Source organism: Hermetia illucens, chromosome 2 (genome assembly GCF_905115235.1).
Source record: "Hermetia illucens chromosome 2, iHerIll2.2.curated.20191125, whole genome shotgun sequence".
Classification (NCBI taxonomy): domain Eukaryota; kingdom Metazoa; phylum Arthropoda; class Insecta; order Diptera; family Stratiomyidae; genus Hermetia; species Hermetia illucens.
The window spans coordinates 43,381,988-43,395,915 of NC_051850.1; the positions used below are offsets into that span (position 1 = coordinate 43,381,988).

Genomic DNA, 13,928 nt, shown 5'->3' on the forward strand with positions numbered 1-13,928 from the left:
TGACGGTATAAGTTTAATATGCCCAAGAGCCTTCTCAAATCCTTGACCGTTTCCGAAGCGGGAAGCACGAAATACTTTAACTGGGTCTGTTGAATACGTTCAGAGGTAATCAGGTGGGCGAGAGAACGAAGATGCTGTTGCAAAAAGTTGCTTTTCCCAACGTTAAGCACTAGACCGAGAGCAAAGACGTTGAAAAATACACACAAGGTGTTCTGAATACTCAGATGCAGAGGACGAGCGATCAGAACATCATCCAAATAAACGAACGAAAGTACGGATTTCGCAGCACAGAATGAATCTCTCAAAGGGTTGCACCGAATTGTTGTGTATATTGCCGCTTTCGGAAACCTTCGGAAGATACAGGGATTTAACGATATGCATTGAAGAAGCTCGAAAAAATAAGGCAGTTTGCGATAGAATGTCGTCATAAAGTTGAAAATTCGCCATTGAGTTTAGAGACCATGTGAAATGACGAAGACCAACAGCTCTCTGAAGGTTAGGAAATATTTTGCTTAAAAAGTTCTATTAATATCTATATTCCCACGCAATTACGAACTTCTGCCGTAGAGGGACGCAAGGTAGGAAGTTTTACTTTTTGTGTTTCAGATGATTCTGTCGCGAGATATCGTGTACACCCCAAAACAACTATTTCCCAAAGTGCCTCCCGAGATTAATAGACAAGGAGTAGCTTTAGCTACCTGTACCTATTTGTACTAAAGAAGGGGGTATGTCGCTTCCGAAATATATATATACATATATACATTAAAAACGAAAAATTGTAGTTTAGAGAAAGCTACTCTTTGTCTATTAATTTTAGGCCGAACTACTCTTAGAAATGCCTCCTTGAAATTCATTTTCGCTCGTTCAATTTAAAAATTTTTTCAATAGAAAATTCAGCGAATATTGTTCGATTATTTTATTATTATACGGAATTAACTAAATAAGTTGGCACTATCTGTACCCACAAAAATCTTAAAAACATACCACTTTTTCAATGAATTAATTGAATTAACTCTTGACGGTTTCCTTACCTCCAGGTTAGCAAGACGTTAGGGTAACTTGGAAATTATCCGATAATAATGGTCTGAAGGACAAGTGTATTCTATCATGGATTATACTCAACAGAGAAGAAACGAGAATAGAAACCTATGAAACACCACCTACTACTATATTACTAGTCTTTTCTCCAAAATGGAGTTCATACCTCGGCTATCAGCAGACTATATTTCTAGTGTTGATGAAAGCGTATCATAGGAGGGACTATGATATTTGTATAATAAAATTAATGAATTTTAATTAACGTTACTACATACAATAGGCTATGATCTTCTTTTGTAGCCTCCATAAACCTCACCTTTTTCAGTGCTAAAATTCATAATAAACACAATGGAGTTGAGAAGTTTATTGGAATTTCTATTATGGTAGACATTGTTATAGTAGAGCAAAGTTTACATAATTACAATTATAAAAAACTTCAATAACTTAATCGTAGCTCATCAAGATGTTACTCAATCATTCATTTTTTCATTCCACTTAACAATCCAATAAAATAATTATTCCTTTAGAATATCATTAAAATTAGAAAGAAAACTTTTAATTCTTACTGCTACCACCATTCCGAACACAAGAAAAATTAAAATTATACTGTAATTATTAAAATAATTACACAAAATTAATGTAAAATTACAGAAAATTGATCATATACCTAAAAACATGTCTGCTGCATGAGTTAGAAACATGTACACATATGTAACTAAACACTTGTATTACACAGCGCATTTAATTTTACCGGCTATTAGATTGACACAGATATTTATCAAACTCATTGAGTTGTCATGATTTTGAATGCAATTATTGTGGATTTATTATCCGTAAAATGAGGACCAGTTACTAATAGGAAAGAAAAAAATCAACTATTCACAAGTTACTCCAACCATAAGCGCATTAGTACCAATTATTTCTGTTCTATGTATGATAATTATTTCGCCTTTCCACAGCTACCCAAGGAGAAATTAATTGTTAACCACGATTACAATAGTAATTTCCGATTCACACGATGTACTCGTATGACAATTGTTATGTAGAAAACTCTCTAAATGAATATTTTCTTTCCATACATACTAACGAATCAGGTCGGTCGATAGGTAGTAGGTACCAGTTATGAATGGTAATGCATGAAGAAAGGTGATGTACGATAATAACACTTCAATCAAGTGCATGTGTATAACATTGAATTAATCACAAGGATGTTAACCTTTAACTTGAAAAGTTCAAGGAATCCTCTCATAGTTTTTGCCGTTGTTTAGAAACTTGATAGCCATGAATTTGGATTTTATTTTAAAATGCAAACAATATGGTTTGCATGTTTATGTCTTTCAAATTGCCGATGAGTATCTATAGGTAAATACTTTTTAATGTCTTTTGAAGCAACGAGGACTAGCTCGAGTAACAACCGAGACGACTAAACATTATTCGCCGCACCCTTGGACTGCAGTCGTCTGTCGAAACCTTGTACACAGTGAACCTTAAAGATAAGAGATTTTTATAACTAATATAGTAAAGGTTATAATAAATTGGAGAATACCCAAAATAAACATAAACAAAACATAATTATTGTCAACCACGAGGGCAGAGCTAACAAACAAACCGAAAAAGACGACAAGTTTATGGTTTCAATTCTAACAGTAAAATCAGTTTCACCAGAGTTCCTGCCGACATGTGCTCATTTGCTTCCTTTGTACTTCCGAAAAGTGGGTTGGTACTTTTGGTACTTCGATTCTTCATATGCCTTCACCAGGAATCGTGTAATTTGAACCGAGTCCTCCTGAATTTGTAGAGAAATAAGCTTTACAATCCAGAACGATACCTAAGACTGGCATCGAGAAGTACTAATCGAGACCTTTCATTTGATACCCAACATGACAGTCGTCATGAGTGTCTTTGTTCGTTTTGTGTTTGTCTCGCTGCTATGAGCTTATCACCTCACAGCGTTAAGTGTAATAATAGTGAAACTAAAGCCCAGTTTGGCTGTGTGGATGTCCTACACTAAACTAAGGAGTGAACAGGAAACAATAAAATTGCAAAAATGGGTAGCAACACTTAATTTGAGTGGGATGGCGCTACGTATCATACTTCAAATCAGGTGGGATATGTTTCCTCTGAAATGCTGAAAACGTCTTAGAGGGCTGAAATATCCTAGCCTGAAGGTGTTCTGATTTAACTCCAACAGACATCTTTTGAGTTGACGTCATCTGTCGTACGATTGCCTAATGCTCTAACCACTGAGCTATCCGGACTACTAAAAACGCCATCACTTCATTTCAGGCAGGGTCCGCCTCGTCTTCTTTTTCTACGATAGATATTGCCCTTATAGATTTTCCGGGCTGGATCATCCTCATTCATATGGATTAAGTGACCCGCCCACCGTAACCTTGAGCCAGATTTTATCCACAATCTGACGGTCATGGTATCGCCGATAGATTTCGTCGTTATATGGACTACGGAATCATCCATCCTCATGTAGGGGGCCAAAAATTCTTCAGAGGATTCTTCTCTCGAACGCGGCCAAGGAATACATGAGCACTGCTAAGATCATTGTCTTGTATATTAAGAGCTTTGACACTACGGTGAGACGCTTTGAGCGGAACAGTTTTGTAACCTGAAATAGACTCTGTTGGCTGCGAACAAACGTGTGCGGATTTCATCATCGCAGCTGTTATCGGTTGTAATTTTAAACGCTAGATAGGAGAAATAATGAACGGTCTCAAAGTTGTAGTCTCCTATCTTTATTTTTCCTGTTTGACCAGTGCGGTTTGATGTTGGGTCATTGGTTTTTGGTGTTGACGTTTCCACCATATATTTGGTCTTACCTTCATTTATGTGCAGCCCAAGATCTCGCACTGCCTGGAACGGTTCTTATGATTTTCTGCTGAGATTCGATATCCCTGAAGAGTCGCTCCTGGTCGGTTACGCAGACGACGTTGCGGCACTTCTTATTGCGAATAAGCTTGAATTCGACCGATGGAGGGATCGGACGGTAAGGGGTTCCCTGTACTGACAACTCCCCTTCTCCCCTTCCCTCCCGTTGGTGAAAGGAATTCCCTGATTTGACGGCTTGCAAAGCCGGGAGCGCTAGCCCGAAGTTATTTATCAAACGGTTCCAGGCTAGTTCTCTGATGACAGGGAGGTGTTTAGTTGGTAGTCCGACAGCGTGCTGTTACGAGAGTCCAACACTCTGTGCGTAAACGCATTCACCTATCCTACTCCCCAAAAAAACGCCTATTCAATCTGGATGAAGGCAGTTTATACGTCTTGGGTCGTCCTTCTGATGATGTCGATATCGTCAGCATATGCCAGTAGTTGGGTGAACTTAAAGTCGTAGACCGTTGTTGATGACGAATAATCTTGAAAGTGATCCTGCTGCTTTTATCTGGTCTCGCACATTGGTCAGGGTCAGCCTAGTCAGTCTAATCAATTTCGTCGGGATATCGAATTCTCTCATGGCCGTGTACAGTTTTACCCTGGCTGTGCTATCATAGGCGGCTTTAAACTCGATGAAAAGATGGTGCAACTGATGTCCATATTCCAACAGTTTCTCCATTGCTTGCCGCAGAGGGAAAATCTGATCTGTCGCTGATTTGGCTGGAGTGAATCTTCTTTGGTATGGGCCAATGATGTTCTGGGCGTATGGGGCTATCCGACCTAGCAAGGTAGAGGAGAATATCTTATAGATGGTACTCAGCAACGTGGTACCTCTATAATTGCTGCACTGTGTGATATCCTCCTTTTCATTTATGATACAGGTAATGCCTCTTTGCCAGTCGTCAGGCATTGATTCGCTGTCTTACACCTTGAGCACAAGTCGACGAACCACTTGGTGTAATTGGTCGCCTCCATATTTAACCAATTCGGCTGTAATTCCATCGGCTCCTGGTGACTTATGATTTTTTACAGAAGCACAGCACGAACTGTTTCTTGTATAGTTAGTGGTGCTACTATTTGTCTGTCGTCTTCAGTGGGCGGGACCTCCAACTCATCGATGTGTTCGTTGTTCAGTAGTTCATCGAAGTACTCAACCCATCGCTCCAATATGCCCAGTCTGTCGGAAATCAGATTTCCCTCTTTATCTCGGCAGGATGATCATCGAAGTGTATAAGGCTTCATCCTGCTGACTTGTTGTTGCGCGCCTGATGCGGTTGCTCCCTGTACTTTTCGAGTTCACAGAACTATTGGTTCTCCCAGGCTTCCTTTTTTCATCTGTGAAGTCGCTTCTCTGCTCGCCGGAGTTCGTGATAAGTTCTTTGAGAATGCAACATTATTCGGTATGCAGCATTCTTCCGTTCGGTTGCTAATTTACATTCATTGTCAAACCAGTCGTTCCGACTCTTTTTGCGGCTGGGGCCAAGTATGTTTTTGGTTGTATTTATGATAACATTCTTCAGGTGATTGTGAAGATCATTTGTTGATGGTTCATCTCCAGGATCTCTGTTGATCCTTTTATAGGTACTGCGTAGATGGCTGTGTTGTGGATGGCTTCAGTTTTAACTCTCACCTCATTGTCATATACGTTCTGACATTCAACAAGGCTAGGAGTTGGTGGCGTTCGATCAGCACATGGCCAATCTGGTTGAAAGTGGTCCCATCTGGAGAGGCCCACGTTTGTGTGGTGGGCCGCTTTCCGCGCAAACCAGGTACTACCAACAACCATTTCGTGTGACACTGCTAGTTGAATAATCCGCAGTTCGTTATCATTTGTATTTTTATGTAAGGTCTTGGAGCCAACGTGTCGCCTCATACCTGGGACAGGCTTTGAAGGCTCGTTCTACTGCCTCGTAGAACGCAGTCTCCTCTGTAGGGGTGTGAACTTTAATGAGGTTTATGTTTTTAAATTTGTCTGGCAAACGATGAGTGGATAGCCGTTCGCTTATGTTTTCAGAGCCGATAATAGCAGGTTTCATTTTTTGGCTGACTAAGAGCACATGGTTTAGTGGGTGGCCGCTTGAATATATGGTGTAGCGAGTCTTCTCCATGAAACCGGTCCCTATCCAACGCATCTCCTGCAACCCTGTTACATCAGCCCTATATTGGGACAGAGTATCGGCTAGCTGCTTGGTAGCTCCGTCTCTGTACAGGGAGCGCACGTTTCATGAGCAAATGCGCAAATCGTTAATCCGTTGTCGTTGCCGGGTTTGGCGCTGTGTTATCAGTCCATTCCGCGGCCCCTGTTGTGTCTTCATAACAGGTTGTTTTCCGTGTAGGGTTGTCAGCCCTACCCAACCTCCAACTTGGAGAACCTTTTGGTGCAGTTTGCCCCGTTTTTAGGAGCGGAAACTCGCATTCATCCTTCCTCGTCTGCTGCTTTTCGTTAAAAAAGAGCTCCTAGCGGTCACCACGTGGAAGTGGTTCAGCAGGGGTTTCCTAGGTGTTATGCTCCATCGTGGATACCAATCCACGTTTCGCCCGGGACCTACACCAGCCTTTGACCACCATAGTCATGAAAGGATAAGTAAATGTTGAACTGCTCTTTGTACTTTATAGATTTTAAATTTAGAATTTATTTAAAAGAAAAAAACACATATTAAAGGAGCTAAAATTGATCATGCAATTTTTGGAGCAAGTGTTGGCATTCCTGCGTTAAATAATTTGCCTTTGATGTCTTCAATGTTCAACTTTTTCCTCTCACATAAGTCCAATAAAAATTGCTCATATTCTTGCAGAGTAATACGGCGCTTTCTATAAAACAATATAAATAAATGACTCCACTGCTAATTAGATATCAGTTCAAATTTAGTTTTGATACTTGAATTTATTGAAAACCATCCCAGTATCCGTCAATGTCACATTGCCATCGATAAGTTTTGCTTGTTTCATCCATAAATCCACTTGAGACAGAAGTATACCCACTTCCCCTTCGGCGGAATTAGGGCCAAAATTGGAGTAGGCATCGAATAAGGATTCGAAAGTTACAACTTCAACCTCTTCCCCGTCGTCCTCTTTTGTCGTTTTTGCCATTACTTAAAATTTTTAAATTAATTTAAATTTTATTTAACTTTTCTCAGAAAAGATCAAGAGTTTCGAATTTGAGGGAAAATTAAAATAGACATAATTTTCTCAGATTGCTACTACCAGAATTCGAATGCATAGATAAAATAATGTACGTTAATGCGCTCCAACCGCCGCTCTGCCTACCACTTATGATGTTCAATTATTGTGGCTGCTTTGTGCTAGGGTTATCACTAACTGACACCTCCCTGGCTTATTCAACCGTGCATGAAATAACTAGCATCACAACATATTTACCCTTAATCTGTCGAGGTTTAAGTGCCGTCTGTATTTATGTAAGTTTCGTTCACGTTAGTGGACGCATGGGTGAATTGCTGACGACTCAACTTATTTGCCACACGCGAAAGTAGTTTGCATTTACTTGAATTGCAAAAAATGCCAAATCAATAGTCAGTTTACTACGCCAAGTTCTGAATTGTACTATAGACTGTTGTGCACTTAACACAACATTGACCGTGGTCGTGATCTCGATTGAATAATCAGCATCCCCTCGTATCTACTGTACTTCGTTTTATAGCTTTTGACCTCAATCGATGATTGAGCACTAATCTAGTTTTCCTAATAATCTTTACAATGAGTGTACATACAAAAGTATGTTATTCCGTTCATTTACCATGCATAGCGCGTATAAATTTACTGCACGATTTGTTTTTATAGAGTGTCCTTTACGTTGATTATTTATAATATTTACTTTGGACAGTTACAAATAGCAATAGAAAAACCAAACTCAACTTAAAATCACGAAAAGCATGTGACCAGAATAAAAGAAAGAGAAGGATTCAGGGAATTACTACCAAAGAACCAAGTTCCGCCGCCGACAGCGCATCAAAAGTGGGAAAGAACGTCTCTCTCCCCAACTTGAAGGTGCTAACGACAGCCGGTCAGAAGCAAGCGCATTTGCAAGTACGACACTTTCACCGTAAATTACAGAACAGAACGGAACTTTCAAAACAAAAAAGTGTTCAGGAATATACCAAATCAAACCTCCAGTAACTAACCCTATATGGTGAAATGAATTGAGAAGCAACCAAAGGGGTCGATCATCTCCTCAGATCATGTGCCCTATGCTCTTGTTGAAAATAATCCATAGGCTATTTACCCAGCAAAAGGAGGGTACTGACACCTTTCCACGTCCCCTGAATATGACGCCGATTCCACCAGTCACCAGGGACGAGTTCCTGTAGATCTGCAGTCGAATAGGCGGCAGCAAAGCCCCAGGTCTTGATGGCATACCGAATAAGGTCCTCAAACTTGCCGTCAAATGTAGACCGGATATGTTCGCGGAGTTATTCGAAACGTGCATGTCCGAGGGTATCTTTCCTGCTAGTGCTGCTGCCTGAGGCTGGCAAACCGTCAGGGGAACCGTCCTCCTATAGACCCATATGTCTTCTAGACACTATGGGGAAAATGTTGTAGCGATAGATTACTCCCAGTCGTCGAGAGCCAAGAGGGCTTTTCAGATAGACAGTATGAGTTCCGTAAAGCCAGATCAACCATTGATGCCATCAAAATGGTTACTAGCTTGGCTGAAAATTGGCAATTCACAGAAGGGTTGTACCAGCAAATATTGTGTGATGGTAACCCTGAATGGGAGGAATGCATCGAACTCCGCCAATTGGAACCTTATACGAAAGTCTCTGGCGACGATTCATGTTCCCACCTACCTCGTCGCTATTGTCGATAGCTTCTTGCAAGGGCGAGCACTCTAGCACAATACCGATGATGGACCCAAGAAGTACGTTGTCTCCGCGGGTGTCCCACAAAGCTCTGCACTGGGTCCACTACTGTGGAACCTCATATATAATGATGTACTGAACCTTCCGGTTCCGGAGGAGGCCACGGTGGTGGGTTACGCCGATGATATAGCACTGGTTGTGGTCGCAAAGCATCTCTAGGATCCTGAGTTATACTCAAGCGAAGCAAACAGTGTTGTTAAGGCTTTGTGCTGGACTTGCACTCGCGGAGGAAAACACGGAAGCGGTCCTCATCACTGAGCGCCGCAAAAGAAATTACACCTGAATTAGAATCGGAAAACGTATTATCACTTCCAAGCCGGCTAGGAAATACTTGGGGGTGATGATAAACGGAGGACTCAATTTTAGGCAGCACATAGAGCATATTTTTAGAAAAGCATCCATTACGAGTATGGCTCTGGCAAGGATGATGTCGAACGTAGGCTGCTCATCCGATACTCTTGCGTGCCCAGACCAGAGTCTTTTGAAGATTTCCACCTCCTTAAAAAAAAAACAAAAACAAAAAAAAAGACGGACAGACAGACACCGAATTGATTCTCATAAGGTTTTGTTTCACACAAAACCATAAAAAGGGCTGGGGAGAAGTAGATTCTTCATGAAAGGAATTTTAATATTTCACTCGAATGTCAATTATTCTCGTTAATTATGAACTTAGCATCTTATTTTTATGGCTTAGGATGCTGCTAATTCTCACGAAATTGATAAGTTTGAACTGCTGTAACTTTGACACTAATAGTTGGATTTTCATGAAACTTACATGCGTATGCACGATACTACCTCTATGTCGGTGCAAAATTTAGTACTCCTATGATGAACTTAAAGGGAGCTTTTCAGTCAATTTCTAAAAGTTGTTAATGTACTATTAGCAAGTTTATTTGAGCAGATATCGTAATGTGACATATTTTCAGGCCTAGATTTCATCTAAGCACACCACCCTGATTTTTTTCGGATTTTTAGGTTTGGTAGTTTCCGAAAATGAGTCCTTACTCGCGCACTTTGCAATTCACCTCAAAAGTAATATCGGATTCAGAAAATACTAATTGAGACCTTTCATTCGATTATATTCGATGAAAAAAATTTTTACATTCCTCCTTTACAGGTATGGGGAGCCTCCTTTAAACTGCACGTAAATTTATGTCACTCACTGTATACGTGGGATTTGATAGTTCCTATATGTCCTATATGTTATTTTGGTCGGATCGGTTTAGCCGTTTTGGAGGAAAGTACGTGTGACAGACAGACAGAAATGAAAAGATGTCGGACTGCGGCAGAATGCGTGACTAAGTTATCTACTTATTTATATCTTAATGAAGTAAAAACATTCCTGAAGCACATGCTGTTTGAAAGATATGAAGAATTTCCGTGGAAGCTACAAAGCAGAAACGATTCTCTGTTAAGATGATCAACGCAATGCAACCTCGTCAATGTAAACAAAAGGTGCATGGAATATTTTTAAAAAAGCTCAACCCAACAACCCAACAACTCAACATGACCACATGATGCAACCTATATCGAGTCCACCCCAGCAAAAGAATTTAAAGCAACCTTCCGTAGCCAAAAATTAAATTATGTTCCAGCAATTGCTGGTATCCTAGCTAAACTTTTTCAGAGTGGGACCACCAGGTACACCAGCCTAAAATTTAGACTAAAATACTTCTGATAACTACATAAGCACTTTATTGTCACAGTCCGCATTCTATCCTGAAAATAAAAGCCAAAAGAAGCCAATGATTTTGAATATAAAGAAAGTGATAGAAAATCGGTTCGAACTCAATATAGATGCACATCGGTCCTTCATAGATTTTTTTCAGGCGTCTGACAGTTCCAAGCGCGAGGTACCGTATAGTATATGGTTTGTTAAGCCAAAAAATAGGTAGAGTCAAACGAGCTTACAATACTAAAAACTGAATTCCAAGTGAAGGGAATAACCACAATGTGTCAAGTCTTAGATTAAAACAAAACGACATGATCGCTGAGACAGCTTGAAATTAACCTTCGAGTATGGTTTCAGCAACCGACCATTCAATACAGGGGTAACATAATTTTACAAACGCCTACAAATTTTTGGATTCGCTAACGATAAAAATATCATAGCACAATCAATTCGCGCTGCGAAAAAGGAAGTTCTCAACAAGACAGCACGAGAATCCGGCTCTCCGCGCTGGACCGGTCTTCTCCTCCTCTGGCCCTCCCTACGGCTGCCTTAGGTTTCTCCCCGTTCGATTCCCTTCCGTTAAGTGTATCTTGTATAGCATTCCCTATGCTCGCCTCCCCCACTTATATGAAGAATTGTTTGAAAGTTTACCGGTACTGTCTACTATCAAGTTCCCTTTCCTCCCTTTTTTTAAATGGTTCGATCGATTTTCAAATTCCTTCCAACAACCTTTCACATTCTTCCCTTTTATGAACACTTGTTCTGCACTCTCGATCTCTTCCTTCCGCCACCTCTTCACACTTTCCCGCACATCTCCGTGTGACTGACGCTCACCATGCAGCTTCAAACTCTAAAACCACGCGCTAATTATGTAAGTTCAGCTTCCGCAAAGTTAACGTTGACGGTCTCAATTCAGCCTTAGCTCGAATCACATATTATATAACTCAACCCGTGATCACGCTCTTTGCAATTTTTACAACATTCTTTCCGATCTCTTCTCCTGTTATGTCCGTTCTTCTCCTACTTGTCTGCGTTCGTACCCAATTTGGTTCACCACGGAGACCCATAAAAACATCCGCCTAAACCATGCACTGCGGAAGAAGCTTCTGGCTTTTAAGATACTTGTTGAGCGTTATCCCGCACTCGTCATTCCGTAACCCCACCCAGTCTTTCCCTTCTTCCATCAATTTTGTTGACTCCATTGCCAATTCCCCACAACACTTCTGCGACATAGTTTATTCTTACTTCTCTTTCGTATTTACTTCGTCGACCACCACCCTCTCTACGCCCTTTCTAGGTGCAGGCTCCAAATCTCTCGCTAATACTTTTCCTACTTCTTCCTTAATTAAGTTCCTCATTGATCATGTCAACACCAATGTCCGATGGGTTTCGTAAGTTCGTAGTTGTTAACAGCAACAATAAATTTTCTTCCCTCTGGGTATAATCTTCAACTAAAGTTTCCTCATCTTTGGAAGAGACGCCTATTATCTTTGTCCTCAAAACCCGAGGAACTTCGGCGGAGTGTCTTTTCATGACCCCCCTCCATCTATCGGTGCTTGCTTTACATGGACGAAATTAAATTATTTGCCTCTGTTCCATCTCCGCTGGACTATGCTCTCTTCCAGTCTAACCTAGCTACTCTGCCGCGCAAATTCCACTGGATGTGCTATTCGCTTAAATCTTCCCTTCTTCTACTCTTTTGATAAACAATGCCTGCTGATCTGATCTGAAGATCTAGGTGTAATATTCGAGCGCAAACTTCATATTAATTCCCACTTTGACAGCATCAATCGTGTTTCCAAAATGTCTAGTTTTATTTTACGTACCTCCTTCGACTTTACCTCAATCCAGCCCTATTTTACACTTTCCAATTCCCTTGTTAGAAACATCCTTGATTATTGCTGTGTAGCCTGGTTCCCCTTCCGCAATTGTGACCGTCGCGCTCTAGAAGCTGTACAATGCTCACCCTTCTCCGCATCAACTCAGAATCTCCCTTGATATATGTACCCTTTTCAAATTCTGTAATTGTCTGATGGACTGCTCTGTCTACTCTAATATTAAATTCTGCATCGCCTCCAGTAATACCCGTTGTGCGGACATTTTTGAAGTCCTCCTTGTGGAGCTCGACATGTACTTTCATTGTCCGATCCCGGGATTATGATAGTCACACAATACCCTACCGTTTGGGTTCTTTGGCCCTGTCTCCTTCCTTAGTTTTAAGCACAAGTTCTTCTAAAGAAAATAAGCAATGTGAAATATACTTGTCTGTGTATTATTCATTAAATAAATTGTGCTCACTGAGCTGGAGTTTACGAAAACACTCCAAGCATTCGCTGATTATCGTGAAAGTCGTGTGGTAATTTTCGTGCTAGCAACCTGCAATCTCAGATAAGGACTGACTTCATATTTACGACCTTTTAAACTGCACGCACACCCCTCTACGGCTTTGTCTAGACCCACAAAATATTCGCCTTCTTCAACTGGAACAAGTTTTTCAACGATATAAATGGTTTCTGACTACAAAATTCCGAAACAGGCTAAGGACCATCACAATTGAGCAATGTAACGTACCAATGAATATTTCCGATATGGAGGAGAAAGGCAATTTCTACAAGTGACAGCATGCTTTTCAGAAAACACTTCCTCAAGATTACATTGTAGATGTCGTTATCTGAATGCCAAAGTATATCCTGACCACACCTTGGTAAAGCATATGATACCCCTTGTTAAGGGATAGTAAAAATGTCACTCAAGAGACCACGAGTTTTTCCAAAAAGATTTTCGCCTGCCTGTGAATATCCTTACGTCAAATACTGGTTGTGGTCTGACCATTATGGAGCCAGACCTTTGCCGACAAATTTTATCAGTATCTTCATTGCCATCAATTTACGAATGCCTTCGTATCCACATCAGAAATGTTTCCTACAGTCGACTAAGTTCCAGAAGCCGCTGTCACCACACCAACTGGCTTGAGATGGTATTACTATTTGATGCTGATGATGCTGTCAGACCGTCGAAACATTCTCCTACTGCCAAGAAAATAGCATAAATTCCCGCCTGCAATGTGATCGTAATCACTCTGGGAGAACGGGCTAATACTATAACTAGCTTTTTCGAGAACACCGCTGAGTCCGATCCGCTTCTTCCCGTGGCTGGTAGTTACTGAGTCTGCAATGCTAGAAGGATTTGCAGAGAGATACATTACCGTACAGTATTAGCTTTGGGTGGTTGAGATACTTCTGCTTCTCGCCCCAGTAATACTTAAGCAACGCAGCGAGGATCTGTGCTACCAGCTTTCTGCTGTTAGTTTGGAGTCGAAATGCGCTCGTTTGATAAAGTGGGTAGTGTGTTGGTGCCCCACCTATTGTTCTTAATGAACAAAACCAGTTCAGTCTTTCTGGCGTTTACCGAAAGTTCTTTACGGAAACATCTAACGTGGATTATCTACAGAGTTTCAT

The 13,928-nt window shown here is 40.9% G+C and overlaps 2 protein-coding genes across 2 annotated transcripts in view; one reads left to right on the forward strand and one right to left on the reverse strand.

The window, feature by feature from the left end:
- Positions 1-13,928, forward strand: part of LOC119648902 (ATP-binding cassette sub-family G member 1) — a 102,334-nt gene that overhangs the window by 39,694 nt on the left and 48,712 nt on the right. The window lies entirely within an intron of this gene.
- Positions 6,554-7,125, reverse strand: LOC119648903 (tubulin polymerization-promoting protein homolog). Its single transcript, XM_038050807.1, has 2 exons — positions 6,800-7,125; positions 6,554-6,732 (listed from the first exon to the last, which is right to left on the reverse strand). The coding sequence occupies exons 1-2, from the start codon at positions 7,009-7,011 to the stop codon at positions 6,597-6,599; spliced, it is 348 nt and encodes a 115-aa protein (XP_037906735.1). The 5' UTR covers positions 7,012-7,125; the 3' UTR covers positions 6,554-6,596.